At 33.6% G+C, this 21,294-nt stretch overlaps 3 protein-coding genes across 3 annotated transcripts; all 3 read right to left on the reverse strand.

The window, feature by feature from the left end:
• Positions 1-1,380: 1,380 nt before the first annotated feature.
• LOC107647735 (Xanthine/uracil permease family protein) lies at positions 1,381-5,269 on the reverse strand. Its single transcript, XM_016351786.3, has 14 exons — positions 5,125-5,269; positions 4,328-4,425; positions 4,061-4,237; positions 3,851-3,951; positions 3,679-3,754; positions 3,507-3,566; positions 3,167-3,351; positions 2,810-2,906; positions 2,610-2,696; positions 2,446-2,504; positions 2,195-2,286; positions 2,024-2,101; positions 1,766-1,917; positions 1,381-1,649 (listed from the first exon to the last, which is right to left on the reverse strand). Exons 1-14 carry the CDS (start codon positions 5,267-5,269, stop codon positions 1,431-1,433), a joined length of 1,626 nt encoding a protein of 541 aa, XP_016207272.1. The 3' UTR covers positions 1,381-1,430.
• Positions 5,270-6,647: 1,378 nt separating this feature from the next.
• Positions 6,648-8,235, reverse strand: LOC107647736 (uncharacterized). The gene has a single exon (XM_088491548.1). It carries the CDS (start codon positions 8,100-8,102, stop codon positions 6,825-6,827), a length of 1,278 nt encoding a protein of 425 aa, XP_088347674.1. The 5' UTR covers positions 8,103-8,235; the 3' UTR covers positions 6,648-6,824.
• A 9,300-nt stretch (positions 8,236-17,535) lies between these two features.
• On the reverse strand, positions 17,536-18,306 carry LOC107647737 (uncharacterized). The gene has a single exon (XM_088491183.1). The coding sequence runs from the start codon at positions 18,304-18,306 to the stop codon at positions 17,536-17,538; it is 771 nt and encodes a 256-aa protein (XP_088347309.1).
• Positions 18,307-21,294: the final 2,988 nt, after the last annotated feature.

The raw sequence follows: 21,294 nt of genomic DNA on the forward strand, positions 1-21,294 counted from the left end.
TTTTTCAAATTATTATTTTTTGCATAGATGTTTTCTGTTATTTTAGAATTTGACCCTAGAAAAATTTTCAGTGTGTAAGATGGTTGATATACCATCTTAACTAATCTCATATTCGCTGTAACTACACATATTTAAATAAACTAGTAGAATTAATAATTTCTGTAATTGTGTAATAATTTAGAGGCATGTACTTTGGATGTACTTTTGTTGTGCTCCTAGAGGCATGTAATATTTAAATACAAGTGACAATAAGGTTAACATCATAGCCAGGACAGGAATGAATCCATCCTAGACTTATGAAGAAAATAAGGTGCTAGAGATCAGGGTATCTGGTAGAGGGTGGGTATGTAGTAGCAGAGATATTAGGGTTTTTGGACATACTTATTAAATTCAATTTAATAATCAAATCGGACAAAATATTAAATTATTGGTTCAATTGATGCATCACTAATTAAATTGCTTAAATCAAATCAATCAATTAAATATATAAAAAATATATTTTAATTTAACTTTTGTAATATATTTAATAAAATATACCATGTATCAAAATTTATACCAAATTTGTTCCCACTCTATTTTTTTATTTATATTTCATATCGATGACCAAACATGGCCCCATAGAGACTCATGCATTAAGCATTCAATATTCATAGCCGAAGACTTCACATGTCACCCTAAAAATCTTCAAGCCTAATATTAAGGCAGTCAAAATTACCATCAATCAATCTGAATAATAGTTATATAATACATTGGACTTCAACTAAAACTTAGTTACCCTTCTTTTCTTTTCTTTAGAACAATAAAAGAAATTAAATAATTGGGATGAATGACCACTCTTTAATACATTAAGGGATGTACATATTAAAATTAAAGAGTTGTTGGTTGTTCCAATTCATATAGTATAGAAAAATTTTCAAGTGTACTAGAGTGTTTCAGTGATTTTTAACCGTTGATCTTAATTATAAAAAAATATATAATACATATATTTAAGATTAATGGTTAAAAAATCACTGAAATACTGGTGTACCGGTATACTTGAAAACTTTCCTTGTAAATGTTTGCACAATAAAGACATTTTTTTTGTCCTATTCATATAAGCATTTACATAAATTAAAAAAAAAATGAGAAGAGAAGTAGTGAGCATTAAAATCGCATGTTGCATTCAATTTTGCTACCCTAATGATCCCAAACAAGAACAGACAGATATGATACAATAATTAAACACCAATATCTCCATCCTTGTCATTGCTTTGTGTATAAGCATGAAAAAGATTGCCCATGTAAAAATATGTTTTATTATAATGTGCTAACATTAAGAAAAATGGCACTATTACTTCAAGTTCCCTAAAAAGTTCAATGAAACCATGTAATGAGAGAAACTAATACAAGAAACCTTTCTCAAAAAACAGAACAGAACACACATTGCATTCTTAAAGTGCTGGAAATAACTCATCAAGCCTGCATGGTAAAGAATAGAATTCATTGTTCCTAACATCCTTGTTATACATGGTGAACCTCTCCCACCATTGCATTCCACTGTCTTTTCGATCATCATCGTTTTCGCGCAACAGTGTGATGTCCAGAATGAATGCAACCAAGGCAGCAACCATTGTATGTGACATGAACATGACTGTCACAATGTCATTGAACTGCCAAAATAAATGTATATGTTAAAAATTTTATTTTTTGTTACCAATTTTGTATGTTATATACTAAGGTCCTAACAAAATAAAATTTTGATTGCTTTTTGGTCAAGTTATCTCACCCATCTTGCACCAGCTGATTCATGCTTCACATGATAATATTCTGAGAAATATTGTGGAATTGAGAAGCCAATGAAGAATGTGAATCCCAAAATAAACAAGGTTCTGAAGCTGTTGAGGTTACAGAATTGGAGAAATCCAAGGCCAGAAGAAGCTACATATTATCACAAAATTACAAACCAAAATTGTTTAAAGCTCTAACATGCAGAGAATGAGACAGAAACTTAAGACTAGGTAAGAATTGAATAAGAGAATCTTACAGACATAGCCGAAGACCACACAGTATAAGGCTGCGAAGATTGGCAAAGGTATAGAGGTGAAAAGCGCGCCGAATTTCCCTGGAATTATTTAACATATAATATACCATTAGTTCATGAATCTCAACATGGTGAAGTTCTAGAATGTAACAAGTTTTATTGGTTCAATATTACCAAATACAGAGAATAAAATCATAAAGCCTGCTGATATTTGAATGACTCTTCGGCTTCCAACTCTTGTTAATGCTAACAAACCAGCATTCTCCCTGAAAATGATGCAATCCATAAAAATAAGGAAAAACTTGATAAGAGTCTAAAGTTCCATTAAAACATTCACAAGAGTAAGATCTCTTTTAATAATAAAATTCATAAGTTCCTTGATTTATTGAGATACAAGACTCTTATAATTTGATTAAAAGACTTACACTGATGCTGTGCTTCCAGTGACAGAACCAAACATGCTATTCAGCATTGTAGCTACTCCCTAAAATCACAATAGAGTCACATAAATTTTAACTTTTATCATATGTTTCATTTATAATATGGGCCAAGAAAGAATGGCAAATTGTAATGAATCATGGTATCTTACAATCCAGCCAGCTCCACGGCTGATAATAGATGGTGGCACCGGCGTTGCGCTTCCAAATCTTGCCGAAGCATAGAATGTTCCGGTAGACTGCATATGAGTAAGAAAAATACAAAAAAGGGAAAATCAAAAGTGTATTTTGCCTAATTTTCAAGGTTTATATTATCAAAAACTAGTAACTAATATGGTTGCATTGTGCATACCTCAAATAGAGAAACAAAAGAAGCAGCCATCATAGCAAAAGCTTCTCCAGCATTGAAAGTAGGACTTCCCCATTGGAAGGGGTAAGGAAAATATACCCTGCATGAAAAAAGAAGCTTAAATTACAACTATTTATGCACTGCTAAATTTACATCTTGTTCTGTTTGATGTTAAGTAATAAGTAATAATAATAACTTGATTAAACAAATCCACACATGGAATCTCATGTCTATCTATATAAGTATCTCCAACTTACTTACTTAGAAGTTAGAACATAAGTTTGTGTTCTCCAAACAATGAATTTTAGCAGTGATAAATCTTCTTTGAGTGAAAGCATAATTGAGGTTACTCAATCTTACCATGAGGCGGCGCTCACAAGTCCGGCTCGATCAGTTCGGCAGCTAGTCTGTGTAGTTTCTGGCCTGTTGTTATATGCAGTGCATGAAGTGAGAAGCTGTGCAAATAGCCATGAAATCACAACCGTGGACAGCACTGCGAATCGGTCATGTATAGGCTTCTTTGTTGCAATATATCTATGTAGATACTGCAGAAGAAAAAAGTTGTAAACTGATTCAAACTTCTCCATATCCATAATCCATTCCTATTTTACATTTTCTAAATTCACCTTTTCAAAACTTTGCAATAAGATAACAAATAGTTAATAGGAATATTTATAAACAGAGAAGACTAAGAACTTGCCTGTGAGATGAACACCAAGAGAATTAGTGTTGGAAGCCCATATTCGACACATTTTGCAAGCTGTGACATTCATTTGGACAAGATTTAGAAAGAAATTGCTGAATAGAACTTAAAAGATAAAGATCACAAACTAATTGAATGAAAAAGTGGGAGAAAACTTGGAATTCTTTACCATTGGGAATCCAAGATGATAGAGAGTAAGTCCAGTGAAAGTTACATATGGGACTACAGAAAGTGGACTAAGAAACCTGACAACAATTAAAATGAAAACCCAATCAACAAAGAGAAATGATATTTGTATCACTTTTCGCCAGTCACTGAGTCGAGAAAGTCGAATTCACTACCTGACAGCATTCCTCCAAAAGCCGAAAAATCCGAGTACCATCTGGAAACATGCACTTAAGATCAAGGCACCTTGAATCCCTCTCATTGTCTGAGTGAATCTCTGAGTTATAGAAAATATTTTAGTTTTTAAGAGAAAAAAAGAAAAGTCAACCATTTAAGTCAAAATCAACACAATGGGTAGCATCTAAAGAAAGAAAAATGACATTAACCTCATAAGGATCTGTATATAAATCATATCTTTTAGCTTGAACTATTGAAATGACTGGTATTATGTAACTGTATGAACCAGCAATAACTGTTGGCAATCTGGTTCCAAACAAAGATTGAAGAATGGTGCTTAACCCTGCAACAAAGAGAAGGGTCTGAATCACCCTCACCTTCTCAGCCTACATTAGATCAAAGAACTTGGTATCATTAAATTTCAGAGTGTTTAGAAACAAAAGAATGAATCAAAGAAAGATTGAGAAAGTGATTACATCTCCTCCACCCATTTGAGGAACAATTATGGTTGGAATCAGGACAATCATGCCAAGAGTCAAAATGTAATGCTGGAACCCCAACAAAAATGCTTCAGCTGCATTGTCATCAAATTTCAGCTAAAATTTTACTGCTCACAAAATTTGATTACATAGCCAAAATTTTGAATGCATGCAAACATAAATTCCTTCAATTGGGAACATAATGTTTTCTTCCTAAGACTAATTGGCTATAAGCTTTTTCTCCATGCACTTTTCCAAAGCCTATGCCAGATTCTTTGTATTGGATTATTTTTTTTTCTTTTATTTTGGATAATATATTATATTTATTTTCTTCCTAAAGCTTGGGAGAAGCTATTGTCAGTTTGTCACGGTCTATTGTCATATTATTTAATTGTTCAAAAATACCCTTGCTTCTCTTAAAATATTTTTTAAGCTCATTATCATTAATATTTTCAAAAAGAAAATTGTATACCATAAAATATTTAGAAAAAAAATTAAAGAATATATGAACATGTATATGTATGAATAAATGAACATGTATTATGTATGAACAAAGGAAACAGGTATTATGTATGAATAAAGCTTTTAGCCAAAATTTCACCGCCGTTGCTATAAAAATGCTGCAACATTAGTATGACAATCATGCTAGAGTCAAGAGTGGTAAAGTTTGTGTCTACAAATCACATAGTAGGAGAATTTGATACACAAATGTTGAACATAGCCACCATGACAAACAGCAAGCATCAATGAAAAAAAAAAAAAAAAAAAACTTAAGTAAAGAAGAGTGTAATTACGCCATGGAGGAGGACTGTTGATGCAATATTGAACTCCGGGCAATTGATCTTTTACTGGGTGTGGCTGAACCTGCACCTCTACTATCTTTTTGCAACATTTCTTGCAACCTTTGCTGCAATCTTCTCCACCATTATTTTGAGCCATTCACCACAAACACAACTATGGAGGGAAGAAAATGATTAGTGCAAATTACTGTTAAATCTTATTTGTAGGCAAGAGGAAGTTGACATTAGTTGCTATATTATTCAAAAATTGAGTTTAAATGAGTTTAATTACAATTATTAAGAAAATTGATGGTTTTATCGGTTACAAAAATTGGAATTGAAAATCACAATTCTTATTAATCACCTAAAACGGTCTAATAAATTCATCAACTTAATGTTTATTTTTCAATATAATATATTTATATTTGAAAAAGTTATGATATTCACATTTAATTATAAAAGTTAAATTTCGTTTTAAAACCTTAAAGAATATTTAATTAAAAGCCATTAAAATCATAATAATAATTCATTTTGCTAATAAATATTGATTCTGATTCTTTTTCAACTATACCCTTAGAGAAGCAAACTATCATAACTTGCCTCACTGTAAAATTCCATCAACCTTGATCTATTTGCGGATTCTTGTAAAACCTCCTTCACGAGGGGTCAGAAGGGTCTTACTAAAACTTTTTTTTTTTTTTTCTTGTTTCCTTGGGGATTGATCCCTTAATCCCTTCTTCTCCACCTAAAAACAAAAACTATTATTTGTACACTTGAATAAATATTTTACTTTTACATACACTTAATTTAAATGTAATTCTTATGTACTTTTAATTCTATCATATTTTTCATTCTTTAATTTAATAAGCGTACAAATTAAACCCCAATTTTAATATACATCTATGATCTATCGAATCTATTTGAGCCGTTGCTATCTGTGTGAATTATGATTGGCCAAAGTTAGGACATAAGAAATCAATGTATTGACCCACAGTCTACATAAGGTTAAATTCAAATAGCTGTCTACAAAGAATCACTAAAAGAAGCAACAGCCACAACCATGAGTTTCTTTAGTGCATTAGATCCATCAAAGACTTCAACATGATGAAGCTATTTTATTATAATGATGATGATCATGGCAAATTAGACAAGTATGTATTTTCCAAGTTCCAAACCTCCAATCATTTTAATCTCATGTCATGTTAATTCCACAGTATTCCTTTCTTGCATAACTTCTAGCAGTAATACTCTTTGTTGACAACTACACCTGAATAATTCAATGCTAACATAGTAATAGTAGACTAATACTCTTTGTTGACAACTACACATAAATAATTCAATACTAACATAGTAGTAGTAGTAGACTACTAGTAGTTCTTTACTTTATAACTAAGGTAAATGAGGAAAAATGATCTCTTCTCAATTCTAACTGAGGTGTCTTTGGAAACAATGATTTAGTACAGAGAGCTAAACAGTTTTAATTCATAATTTAACTCAAATTCTGATTTCAAACTAAACACTATGAATTAGAACTAGGATATCAAAATGTGCAAATTGAAAATTAATCACATTCGGCGGAATAATTCACCAGAACTGTACTCTTCCATGGTTAAAATCATTCCTATAACCATATGAACAGAAAACTATCATATTTGATAATCCCTAAATCCAAATCAACCTAATATTTAATACAGAATAAAGCAAGAACATTTAAACTAGTTTTCAGTTTCACCAATATTGTCAACTTTCCTAATCCAAACCATCTTCTCACCTCTTTTGCCCCTTTCAAAATCCCTGTTGCCATAGCCATAGTCATTACCATGACCGCTTCTATAACCCTTTCTGTTAATGTAACCATAAATGCTACCACCATAAGAACTAGGTTGAGCGTAATTGAGACCATCACCCATTCTTCTAAACTCTAAACCCCTAAATCTCTGCTCAACCTCCTCCATCGGCACACCACCACCACCACCAGCACTCTCCTCGTTGGATTGGCTTTCCATGATTTTGGCTTTCTCCTCTTCAGCATTACTTACTTCCTCCCTCTGTTTCTTTCCATTCTCTCCTCCCATTTCTGTTTTCTTTTTCACAATCAGAGATTTTGGCTTTGTGGCATTCATCTTCGATTCACCGTCTCCTATTCCTACGTCATGGCATTGTTTCTCAGCATTGGTTCCAAAATCGGCACGAATTTTTCCGCGATTCAAGCGACCATTGCGATCGTGTTTTCCGACAAAAGACCTAGAAGCTGTTCCACGGCGTTGCTCTTGTTTCACTTCCTCATCCTCATCCTGTTTCTCTTTCTCTTTCTTCTCTTCGGTTTTGATTCCACCTTCATAAACATTAGGTTTTGGCTTCGCTTCCTTGTTCTTCTTCGGTTCGTAGTTGCCTTTACTTTTCGCATCGGCGCCTCTAATTCCTGTATCAGCTTCATTGCGTTGTTTCTCGGCATTAGTTCCCGAGTCACCACGAACTTTCCAATGATTCGCCCGATTGAAGTGACTTTGTTTTCTGGCAAAAACCCTAACAGCGGCTCCATGGCGGTGTTGCTGGTAAAAATATTCCGGGCGCGATCCCTGTTTCACTTCCTCTTTCTCCTTCTCTTCATTCTCTTCGAATTTTGTTCCTCTTTCTTCAACCCTAGCTTGTTTCGTCTTCGATTTCACTTTCTCCTTCCATTGCATGCTACCTTCTCCTTCTAGACTGACGTCTCCGTCTCTGTCTCTGTCTATGCCTTCTGAATCATCACGATTTTTCTGTTGATTACGGTTATTTGGATTCTCTTTCCCAGCGAAAGACCTAGAAGCGGTTGCATGCCTTTGGTGAGACTCTCCCTGTAACTGTTCAAGTCCAATTTTGTCTTCGTGTTGCTGTTCATGTGGTGGTGGTTGTTGTTGTTGCTGCTTTTGTTGTTGGAGCCAGGATTGTTGCAGCTGAGCCAGAGTGACGTAGTTGGCAGGAAGAGAAGGACGTCTCTTCTTTTCCTCCATTTTTTTTGTGTGCTTTAACAGCAGGTTTGAAAATTGAGTTGAATCTGAAGTTGCATTTGTGTTTGTGTATTAGTGTGTGTGTTTTTTCTTCCTCACTATTGAAAAGGAGGAACTGAAAGATGCCTTCCTTGTAAGTAAAACTTCTAGGAATGGGTTAAAAAGAAAATAAAAAATTCTTCACATCCCTTGAAATTTGTTAAAATTACACTTACACTTGTTCCTTCTTGGCCTGGATTCTTGATTTTCACAATGGTTTCGAATAAATAAAGTCACTGTTAAATTTATTATTTGAGAAAATGTGTATAAAAATACAAATTGTAAAATATTTAATGTATTTATTATATGTTTCTTTTAAAAAAATTTACTTAATAATAACCTTAAATAGAAGTGTGTAGATTGAATTGGATTATTCATAATTTTATAAATTAAAGACGTTAATTTATTCAATGTTTTAGAAAATATAAAAAATTTAGTCAAATAATGCTTTTAAAATATATACTTAGACCTTAAAACATATATTAGTAGGATATTTCTAATACATTAAATGTATAAAAAAATTTAATAATCATTTGAAATACTAAGGAATGCAATGCTATTAGTAAGATTCATAACAAACTACATTTATATTATCATAACTTGATGAAAATTAGATTTGACATTAAACCAATTTGGTATTAGTATAACAATTGAACCGGTTTAATATGAATTCAATTAAAGTATTAATAAAATCCATCAAAATTTTATTGACAAGTTGTCATTCACAATAATATTTGTTATTACTTATTAAGATTTCAAGAAGATTAAATTGCAAAAGAAAAAGGTAAAATCTTAGGAGGCATTGAACATTGAAATTTGTTTATGTTTTTTAAATCTCAACAATATCATTCACATTCAGCATTGTAAAACCAATGTTAAAAAGAGAGAATATTTGATATCTGTTACCAAGACCATGCCAATTGTTATGCATATTAGGCTATGATAATTGATTAGAGAGCATAGTTTACTCTTTAACTAATGTTTAAGGAAATGCAATTGTGTTTATAAAGATGCAAATGGTCAATTGAGAACAACAACAGATACTTCTATAATGATTAACTAGGAGGGGTCTAGGATCTGCTTTTATGGTGTTTCTATTTTTTTTTTATTTGCTTGTCATTCTAATGTTGCTGCATTTTTATAGCAACGGCTATGGAAATTTGGCTAAAAGCTTTATTCATAATAATACATGTTTCATTTGTTCATACATAATACATGTCCATTTATTCATACATAATACATGTTTATATATTCTTTAATTTTTTTCAAAATATTTTATGGTATACAAATTTTTTTTTTGAAAATATTAATGATAATGAGCTTAAAAAATATGTATGAATGAAAGAGAAGTAAGGGTATTTTTGAACAATTAAATAATATAATAATAAAAATTTTAATGATCCTCTAATATTCATCAAAATATAATATATTATCCAAAATGAAAGATAAAAAAAAAATCCAATACAAAGAATCTAGGCTGTGGAAAAGTGCATGCAGAAAATGCTTATAGCCATCAGTCCTTGGAAGAAAACATTATGTTCCCAATCGAATGAATTTAGGTTTGCATGCATTCAAAATTTTAGCTGAAATTTGATGACAATGCAGCTGAAGTATTTTTGTTGGGGTTCCAGCATTACATTTTGACTCTTGGCATGAGTGTCCTGATTCCAACCATAATTGTTCCTCAAATGGGTGGAGGAGATGTAATCACTTTCTCAATCTTTCTTTGATTCATTCTTTTGTTTCTAAACTCACTGAAATTTAATGATACTAAGTTCTTTGATCTAATGTAGGCTGAGAAGGTGAGGGTGATTCAGACCCTTCTCTTTGTTGCAGGGCTAAGCACCATTCTTCAATCTTTGTTTGGAACCAGATTGCCAACAGTTATTGCTGGTTCATACAGTTACATAATACCAGTCATTTCAATAGTTCAAGCTAAAAGATATGATTTATATACAGATCCTTATGAGGTTAATGTCATTTTTCTTTCTTTAGATGCTACCCATTGTGCTGATTTTTTTTTTGAAAATAAAAGCTCAACACAGTAGAGTGGAACAAACATAAAAGATATCTAAAACAGACAAGCAAATCTAGAAAGTAACACAAAATAAAGTACTCCCCCTGTTATCTCCGATCTAGCCATCAACAACATGAAGAGAGTGCACTCTTCCATTCGTCGCAGTTAAACATGGACATACTGATTATTTCCTCAACACCTCTATTTTTATTCTGAAATATCCTCCTATTCCTTTCCATCCAAATATTCTAAATGATCGCAGAAAAGCACTTTAACCGCTGCTTTTGGTCCTCCTTCCTACACGGCTCTTCTGTCCAACTTAGAAAATGGTCCTTCATAACTCGCGAAAGAGATATTTGACTCCGCCGGCAACCTAGAAGTCTGAAAGAATCCCATTACCGCTGTTGTGAAGTCAGACCCAATCTCTTTCCAACATCTCTTTATGAAATTCATATTGTATCCATCACAACCTGGCACCTTAGAAGACTCACAATCCCATACCGCCTCTCTAATCTCTTCAGTCGAAGGCAATGTCTCCAAGGTTATGGAGTCGACCTCCTCTATCCCCTCCACCAGACTAGGGCTGCACGCGGATCGGATCGGATCGGATATGGCCAAAATTTCGATCCGATCCGCACTAAAATCATCGGATCGGATCGGATCCAATATCCGCAGTTTTTAAGGTTGGATCCGATCCGATCCGATCCGCACATTTGCGGATCGGATCGGATCGGATATCGGATATATCCGCAAAACACAAAAATATTTTTAAAAGCTTATTTTTATTAAAAAAATATCAATAAAATTCATTTTTTCTATTCTTTTAAATATGTTTACTCTTAAAATAATATTAAACATACTTTTTTTAAATAATAAATTAAAATAATACAATATATATGATAATTATTAGTTGAAATAAAACATAAAAAGAATATTTATTAATTAATTTATTTATTTTTGCAGATACGCGGATATGCGGATACCAACGCAAAATCCGCAATCCGATCCGATTAGTGTGCGGATCCGATCCAAAAGCCTTGCGGATCGGATCCATATCCGCAATTTTCGGATCGGATTCGGATAAATACCGCGGATATGCGGATCGGATCCGATCCATGAACACCCCTACACCAGACCATCTCTGAATCCCAACACCGGAGAATCTTCCTGATGATAAAGCTCTTTGTAAAACTCTCTAATAGCTATTTTAATTCTAGCTTGGTTCCTTACCAATCTACCATTAATGACCAAAGAATCAATCCTGTTATTTTTTCTCCTTGCCGACGCCATACTGTAGAAATACCTTGTATTCTTTAAATCCTTCACCATTCTCATCTTCCCATCACCTCGTAAACCCCTAACATTCCAAGAACTGAAAATCATTTAGAACTATTATCACACACTTAGTTTTTATTTTTAGGCCTGCACCTAGAGGTGGCAAACGGGCCTAAACCCGCTGGGCCAGCCCGTGTAACCGCCAAAAAAGGCGAGCTGGGCTGGAAAATTAGGACCGCCAAATAGCAAAAGCCCGCTTAACCCGCACCGCTTAAATCGCGGGTTTTGGCGGGGCGGGCGGGCTTCCCCGCCGGACTTAGTTTTTTTTTTTTTTTTTTGCAAGGGGTACTTTTACATTTTTTTTTTTTACCAAAACCCAACTTCCCCCAAGCCCCAACCCAACTTACAAGAGAATGAAGATGAAAATTGAGTGTTTTAGATTATGTTTGTTTTGTTTTAGAGACAATATTATTAATTATGTTTTGGATTATGTTTATTTTGCTTTGGGAACAATATTTATAATTATGTTTATTAGATATTTATAATTACAAAGACTTTAATGTTTGTGAATATAAAAATTATAATTTGTTTATACTTTTAGAAATTATAATAGTTAAAATAAAAAACAAAAGAGATTTTTTTATATCTTTATGTATATTATTTAATAGTTAAAAGTATAAAAAAAGAGGATATTTGGCCGGCGGGCCGTTAGGAGGGGCGGGCTGGGATTCTGGGACCGCCTCACTAGGTGGGGCGGGGCGGGCCAGCCCGCCAAAGGGCGGGCTTCTGGGGGGGCGGGGCGGGCTTCCCCACTTGCCACCCCTACCTGCACCGTCTCATCTTTTCCTTCTGTTTATCCAGCCTTTTCTTTTGTGCAATTTTCTCATTCTGCGCCTGAAGAATGGCCATTATGTCTTCCTCCTCATCATACAACACTGCCCCTGATTCCATTGCCAGTGCCAAAGTCAGTTTGTTCTCCAATATCTGTTCCTCTAGTCCCCGAGTGTCCCCTCCCCTTCCGCCTTCTTGTAGTCCTCTTGCCCAGACCCAGTACATGGAACGTCTTCACCAGCTTGCCCAACATTCGAAGTACCTCTTCGTTGTTCCCGAATGATTGCCTGGTCCGGTACCTGTTGACCGTGGATCATGCCTGGCTCCCTGCACCGTACAGATTCAACCACCTCCCGAACCAGACCTTCGATCGCGTTCATACCACCCTCCCTGATCGCACCAGTGCTACCCTCAGCCTCGCTTATTCCCCCGCCCTTCGTTTTGGCCCGCCCCTCTTGTCCTCATCGACAACCCAACCTGGCGGGAGCGCTGCGCCACCGACGGTTCCAGTCCCGTCGTCATCAACCGCACCAGCTACCCGAGCTGTCCTGGTGCAGTCATCCTCGCCGCGAATCGAGCAGCTCCCCGAAGAACCTGGCCGTCTGTTTCCAATGGTTCCTTCCCCTTCTCGGATTCGACCATCTCCTCCCACGAAGCTCCCTCCACTGAGCTCGATGTGTTGTTGTGCGTCTGGGCGAGACTTGCTCTCCATCCCCAATTCCTCTTGCCAAGCTGGGTCATGCCCAATGGCCAAATGGGCTAGGCCCAATTCGTTAGATCTATGAGTTAAACCCTTGCTTTTTGTCTTGGCCCAACCGTTGGAGCTGCTTTGTTTTTTTTTTCTTTTGTTTTTCCTTTTTTCCAACCCTATCCAGCCCAGGATGCCTTGAACTGCATACACAAGTAACAGTCCTATCCGATTCATCATCATAACTATCTCCGTTATCATCCTCAAGATCCGAAACTCCCTGATTCACGCCATTAACAACTTGATACGTTACTATTTTTCCGCAACTGTGATCGACACTGCAATTAACCCATTCATTCAAAAAATCGTTTGAAGTTACTAATCTGCCCTTATCTTCCTCATCCCGTCTATCCACCATCATCAGCATACCTTCGTCATGATCGGTCTTCTTAGATGGACCTGGTTTATTTCTTCCATCATACATAGTTGCCACTTCGTGACTCACGGCCCCCGAATTGGTAGTTCTATTATCCAACCAATCTTCGAAACTCCTTCGTACTGCATGTTCCACATTGCAGGTCCACTCTCCTTCACCAGCACTTCGTATCCCCTAGACCCAACAAAGACATGAATCCTCTCTTGTATGACGTCCATAACACACGTATCAATCTGTACTCGACCTACCGTGAATGCGCTATCCAATTCCATCTCCTTTGCACAGTCAACTACTGCTCCCCACTGGCCTCCGATCTTCTTGAAGGTGTCTGCAGACCACACGCATAATGGAACTCCAAAGCATTCGAGCCAAACCCTCCGGGATCCACTACGCTCCGACTCCTTACACTTCCATACCCTGTGAAAAGTTTGTAACAGACAATTCAACCTGAACATGTACGTCTCTTCTGCATGGAGGGCACTATCAAACATTAACAGAGCTTTACAAGCTCCCATTTCCTGAATTTTGACAACATAAGGCAAATTCTTCGCTGCCATTTCCCTCAGTGATGTGAAGTCAATAGGCTTCGTCGTAACTCCTACCAAACTCCTCCGCACCCATTCCAAATTTTCCTCTGCTACTGCAGCTTCCACCTTCTTTACATTCGCACTCCCAATCATGGGTTGTAAGATTTCCTTTGTCCCTAATCCATGAGCAGTTGATAGAGTGTGACCGTCCCCTACTTACCTCGGTTCCTTCTGAGGTAATGGGTTCTGCTTATCCTCTCCTTGGCACCGCTCATCTCTATCTACAGTTTCCGTCCTTCTGTATTTCGCCTCTCCTACAGAGACGACCTTACCTCGAAGTCTCAACTTATTCATCTCCGCAACCATTGTACTGATTTTGGCTTAAATGGTTGAGTTCTCTTTTTTTCTGTTAAAAAAAACTAAAATATTTTCTATAACTCAGAGATTCAGACAAAGAGGGATTCAAAGTGCCTTGATCGTAAGTGCATCTTTCCAGATGGTACTTGGATTTTTCCAAATCTGACTCGCATTAAGTGTTATTATTATAGGGACAACAATACTAACTGGATTACATTTAAACAAGCTAATCAGGACAAGTGCATATTATTTTTATTTCCACTATTACAAAAAAAAGAAAAGAAAAGAAAACATTACAAACTCATCACATGCACACAAAAGAAAAACCAAGCACCAGAAAAACATCATAAAGTCACATACATGATTGAAGTTTGTACCACACATCGTGAAGGAAACGGTAATGGCATACCTCCATGATTTGAATATGAACAGTGGACCCACAAATCCCCAAAATCCCACCATAAATCCAAAAGCCACACTCGCAAATAGCCACTTCACTTCTCTCTTTTTCATTGTCATTAGCATCATCATCAGGAACTTCCCCGTCCATAGTATAGTTTAGGGTTGTTCAAATCCAAACCGATTCAAATTAAACCGCTCATCCAATCCGATCCAAATCGAAAACCGATTAAAACCGCACTAATTCGGATTTGATTGGATTCTATTTTTGCAAACCGCTGGATCGGATCGGATTTCGGATCTACTTTTCATAACCGATCCAATCCAATCCAAACCGCACAATGTGTTATAATATTATTATATTTATAATTATTCTTATAATATGTTCAATTTGTTATAATTTTTCTACTAGTGTTAAACCCGTGCGATGCACGGACTTATATTTAAATTTGATAAGTTAAATTAAAATAATATTTTATAACCATATATTTTTTAAATTTAGTATAACATTATCATTGTCGTTATATAATAAACGTGTTAAATATGTTGTTTTATCTTTATTCAAAGTAAATATAAATAGAAGAGTTTGAAGTTTATAATATTCTTGAACCATAAGGAAGGAGACATAAAAAAATAAGAACATATATAACTGTAATAATAGCATGTTAATTTTACCCTAAATTTTATATCAAAAAGCTAATAAAAATTTATCGACAACCTAGTATCTTACTAACTTCATTAGAAAAGCAATTGGCATAGGATGTTGTGCTCCTTGTTACACATTTCATTTCAAATTTGAAAAAAGAGTTATAGATAAATTAGTTATAGGGTTAAGTACTGTTTTCATCCCTAAGATCTGGGGCGAAAATCAAATTCGTCCCCGACCTTTTTTTTGTTATTAAAATCATCCCCAATGTTACAAAACGTTATAAAATCGTCATTTACTACTTTAATTTTATTATCTTGACCAAATTACCCTTTATAATTAATAAAAATAATATTAAAAAAACAAAAACAAAAAACCCTCCCCCCACCCCACTCCCACCCCATCTCCATTTCCATCCCCATCCCCATCCCCGATGTTTCTTCCTTTCCCATCCCCTTCCTTCTGTTTTTTTTTTTTTTTTTGGATTCCCCCTTCCTCCTCCTCTTCCACCTAAAAAACTCTAATTCTTCTTCTCTTCTTCAACAACAGCAACAACTAAATCTAACAACAACAATTCTTCTTATCTTCTTCACCAGCAACAACAACAAATCCAGCAAATTCAACAATAACAAATTCAGCTTCCTTCTGCTCTTTTCGGACTCTCTCTTCCTCCCCCTCCCCCTCCCCCACCCAAAAAACTCCAATTCTTCTTCTCTCTTTTAGCAACAGCAACAACTAAATCTAGCAACAACAATTCTTCTTCTCTTTTTCACCAGCAACAACAACAAATCCAGCAAATTCAACAATAACAAATTCAGCAGCAACAACTACCACAAAATAAATCACTAAAATTTATATTTGACAACAATTCAACAATCATCAATTGCACTTCAAATCCAAAATCAGCAACACAAAAATTAAAAAGAATTAAAAAAAATGTTTATGTTCTTCAAAAAAAAAGGAAGAACAAAGAAAATGAGGAACGAAGATGAATCCAAAACCCCCTAAAATAGCCAAACACCACCAACCCACGCTCTCTCTGCTAATGGAGAACATGCATTACGTCTTCCGAGGCTTCACCAACATTCTCCAATCCTACGACTCTGAGCTCCGAACCGATCTTGGAAAGGACTTCCAAGTCGATAAGATCATCAACTTCTCTTCTCCGCTTCTTCGTCGTTCACGCCTTGCAAGCCAATCGCAGGGACAGAGTCACCGACTTCTTCACTGTCCATGGCAGTGACCTCTTGCAATGCTCACAGGATTGGATTCGCTGGTTTGGTACATTTTGCTGTCGATGAAGACGGCGATGTGGGACTGGGCGGCGAGGTTGTAGACCTCATCGGCGAGAAGAAGGTAGAAAAGAAGGTGGGGACGGAGATGGTACGGTGGCGGAAAGAGAGAGAAGAATAATTGAGGTTGTGGTTGGGAGGGGGATTCGAAAAAATGGGTAGGAGGAAGGGTAAGAAGAAGGGGATGAGGGGCTGAGAGGGAAGAAACTGAAGAGATGCAGGATTTGGGTTCCGGGGGGGAGGGTGTTGTTTTGTTTTTTTTTTAATATTATTTTTATTAATTATAAAGGGTAATTTTGTCAAAATAATAAAATTGAAGTATTAAAGGACGATTTTATAACGTTTTGCAACATTGAGGATGATTTTAATAACAAAAATAGGTCGGGGACGAATTTGATTTTTGCCCCAGACCTTAGGGACGAAAACAGTACTTAACCCTTAGTTATATCTATAGTAAATATTTGTACAAAAGTGTAAATCATAACATGCTATTAAAATTAAAATAATATTATTCTTACCTAAATATTATTAAAAACCTCTTTGAACACAACATTTGTTGTTGATGACTTTGGATTGCCGTCTTCGTCTAGAATTAAAACCCTGAGGCCACTGCGACTCTTAACTCTTGACAAAGCAACATAAAGTTGTCCATGGGTGAACACTAATTTTGGCAAATAAAGTTGTACATGTGATAATGATTGACCCTGACTCATGTTAATGGTCATTGCAAAGCATACTGTTAATGAAAATTGTCTCCGTTGGAACTTAAATGGCAATCCTGAATCTGAAGGGATCAAGTTCATTCTTGGAATGTACACTTTATCTCTAATATTTCTACCGGTCACTACCGTCGCTCCAATTACGTTGCTGCCAAGTTCGTTAACTATTAATCTTGTCCCGTTGCATAAACCTAAAGTCTGGTCTATGTTTCATAGTAGCATTACAGCGACTCCTGGCTTTAAAGTCAACTTGTGATTGGGTAGTCCCGAATATTTGATGTCATTTAGGAACTCTGGTGTGAACCACTCTTGTTGTACATCTTCATTCTCATCAGTTTGACATGTTGTGTCAGAGCTCAAATACTCCCTTTCCATCCCTGGAAAGATTGTCAAGACAAAATTATTTACCTTCTCAACACTCTCAAGCGTGGGTGCAAGAATTGCCCAACTCTGAAAATACCTGTAATCTGACATGTTTTGCAACAAATTTGGATATGCAAAGTCTACCAAATGAGAGAAAGGGTCATCAGTAGTTGTAATCAATAGATCATCTGAAATTTCAACTTCTGATTCAACACCAACAACAGAACCAATATTTCTATTTCCAACATCAAGTATCCAATTAGCAAATCTCTTCATTTCACCTTCATCTTGATCCGAAGAAGACATTATAAGCCTTATATTCATATGTAGTTTCAGAACCTTACAAAATGACCACAGATGGGATGAGTTAATAGCGGATGCCAATATATCGTGTCTACTTCCTTTCGGAATCACCGGAAGTATCTGTCTGAAATAACCTCCTAGAACAACAACCTTACCACCAAATGGTTGATGTGTCTTATGTTGATCGGTAACTGACATAAGATCCCTGAGCGTCCGATCAAGTGCTTCAAAACGGCAGTTGTACCTTCCCTCGCATACAACATATTGAGAACTCAAAATTGGATCCTGTTTTGGACTTCTCTGATCTCTCCTCATACCACATCATGGCGTCGCAATGCCGACAAAAAAATTCTGGGTCACCAATATCTATCACATCTAATAATCACCAAGATAATAAATTGTTTCAGTTATATCTGCAACAAATACTTTATATAAAAATATACCTTTCTTTCACCATGTTAAGTATAAAAATAATATTTATAAAAGATTACCGAAGAATGCAATTTATGGATTAAAAAGATGAGATCATATAATACAATTTCATTGTGCCAACCTCAAGATTTAAGTTTTACATGCACGTTAATTAAACAATAAGAATTATAATAAATCAATGTTCAAATACAAAAATTATAATATATAACCATATCTTAGTTTGAATTTTAAAACTTGAACACTAAACGATAATTTTTTGTTTATAAAAAGCATAATAATAGTAAATAATAAAGTACTGATATTGCTACTTCTTAAATTACCTGTATTCTCAGCAACATCGAATATGGCCGGGTATTCAATTTGCATAGAATCATCTAATATAGTCGTGTTTTTAGTAATATCCTCAACTTCTTCAAAAATTTTTGAAAGATTTATAGTCAATTCCTTCAAGAATGTTTTTCTTTGTATCAGGTGTCTTTCTTTTTCAGCTATGCACACTTCTTCTAAGTCTTTAGTATCTAAATTTGAATTAGATGTACTTGCTCCTGTAATCATTAGAGATAATACATCAAGTACTTTATATTATAAAAAAAGAAAAATGAATATATGTTAAATGTTTGAATCAACTGAATTATGAATATATATTATGAAGGTAGTATTAAAGATAAAAGAAGTAAAATTTTAGTTTTGTGATAATTACAATCTATCATGCTTATCTTACCATGTCTCTTTTGAAGTAGCATAGTCTTCCTATTCAGTCTTGCATCCCTTTGCAATCTAATTCGATTTATGTACTCCCATGAATCTATAATAATTATTTTGCATATACCAAAGTGCATGTTCCAAAAAAAATCATCCAAAAATAAATCTGTATTAATGCTATTTGAAATGTTCGACAACACCAATTGAAAATGCACACCATTGGAACTATCACTTGAATTTCCTGTAATTTTTTCATAAATAAATTTAGTAACATAGTACGAAGACAATGTAAATTAATAATTTATTACTTGTCAATAGCTAAATAATATATAGAAAATATTGTATTTTATGGGCTTTCATTCGGCCAAAATACTCATGACATGTTAGTTATTTTGTATACCCAATAAAAACTAAATATATAGAACTGACATACTTAAAAATACCAAATAAAAAAATATATTATTCTAACTTAAAAACAAAAATGATAAAATAATTAATTTATTTTTTTATATAAAATCTACCTTGAATTGTGCTTCGCTTTGTATTTTCTTTGTCTTTTAATATCAATTTTCTCTTCAATATAATCTTGCTTCTCTTTGGACTTCTTGCATCTTTCAATATATACCTAAAAATATTAAATAAATAAATTTTTTAACCAATTAAAAATATATATACATTATACATAATACATTTTTATTATCAAATTTTTTATATTATTAAAAAAAACAAAGTAGTACACATATGACCGCGTTTGTTTTTGGTATACATGTCCATCAAAATATAGATACAGGAGTATACAGGAGTACATGTATGGTGTTTGTTTACTAAGATAAAAATGATGGAAGACATAGTCATACACAAACACCCATTAAAAACATGTATTTTGTATCTCTCTAAAATGTTGAAACACTAATTTTTTTTAACTTGAGACACTAATTTTTTTACAATTTTTTCTCATGTCTAACTTACCAAATAAAATATGTAAAATCGCACAGGTTTTATTTTCAATGGCTGCTTTAATTTCTTTTTTATTCTCATTTATTTAGTTACGTAAACATATTTTACAGAAAATAATATATATTTTTTACAAAAGTATCTTTTTTCAAATAAATATAAGTTTAATCTCAGATCAATAAATTTAACTTATAGTTAAAATCTTTTTTTTTATTTCCTTAAATAAAGAGATTGAAAATGAATAACTTATAAATAAAAAAAGAGAAAAAGATGAAAGTACTTCTATTGTTGTGCTGAGATAATCTAAAAAATAACAATGTAAACGAAGTAAATAGAAAAAAAATTATAAATGTGACAAATAAAAAAATTTAAATTTAAAAATCAAAATGGTTAAGAAGCCACTTAATTAGGAATTAGTATTAGAATTTTAAATTTTAAATTTTTAAATAGAGTTTCCTAATTAGCTAGTGCAAATTTAAAATTTTTAAATAAACTTTTTTAATTAAACGTTTGTTATTCATTAAGAATATAGGAATTTGTTAATTTAAAAATAATTTTTATTAGTTTCGTTATAAATAGTATCAATCCTATTATTTATCGATAAAAATAAATAAAATTAAATACAATCTAAAAATTAATAATTTTATAAATTACGTAAATTTAGAAAAAATACTTAAAAAGAGAGAAAAAGATGAAAGTACTTTTACAATCTAAAAGATAATAATAAAAATTTATAAATATGGCAAGTAAAAAAATTTAAATTTAAAAATCGAAATGGTTAAAAACTTAATTAGAAATTAGTATTAGAAATTCAAATTTAAAATTTTTAAATAGAATTTTTTAATTAGATAGTATAAATTTTAAATTTTTAAATAAAATTTTCTAATCAAACGTCCGTTGTCCATTAGGAATATAGAAATTTGTTAATTTAAAAATTATTTTTTTTAGTTTCAACATAAACAGTATTAACTTTATTACACTTTTTCTAAAATTTAAACAATATTACATTTTTTTAAATAGTATAAATAACTTCACATCTTAATAAGACTGATAATTCTATTTTCTTTATTATAATCCTTTGTAATTAGCATAGTAGCTTATAAATTATATAAATTTTTAAAAAATATTTTCAAACCCAATTGCTTACGTAAAAATTCAAAAAAAAGTATATTTGAATTTAAATTTAAAATTCTAAACATAATACTTTAATTAAAA

The sequence above is a fragment of the Arachis ipaensis genome, chromosome B6 (genome assembly GCF_059453495.1).
Source record: "Arachis ipaensis isolate K30076 ecotype BB chromosome B6, ASM5945349v1, whole genome shotgun sequence".
Classification (NCBI taxonomy): Eukaryota; Viridiplantae; Streptophyta; class Magnoliopsida; order Fabales; family Fabaceae; genus Arachis; species Arachis ipaensis.

Bases quoted from the DNA above. Each gene is read 5' to 3' on its own strand.
- LOC107647735 (XM_016351786.3), bottom strand. From the start codon at position 5,269: ATGGCTCAAAATAATGGTGGAGAAGATTGCAGCAAAGGTTGCAAGAAA. The intron at 3,352-3,506 runs GCAAGTTCTTAG...TTTCTTCTGCAG, and splicing joins TCTTGGTGTTCATCTCACAG to TATCTACATAGATATATTGC. The intron at 2,907-3,166 runs GTAAGATTGAGT...TTTTTCATGCAG, and splicing joins CTTGTGAGCGCCGCCTCATG to GGTATATTTTCCTTACCCCT.
- LOC107647736 (XM_088491548.1), bottom strand. From the start codon at position 8,102: ATGGAGGAAAAGAAGAGACGTCCTTCTCTTCCTGCCAACTACGTCACT.
- LOC107647737 (XM_088491183.1), bottom strand. From the start codon at position 18,306: ATGAGGAGAGATCAGAGAAGTCCAAAACAGGATCCAATTTTGAGTTCT.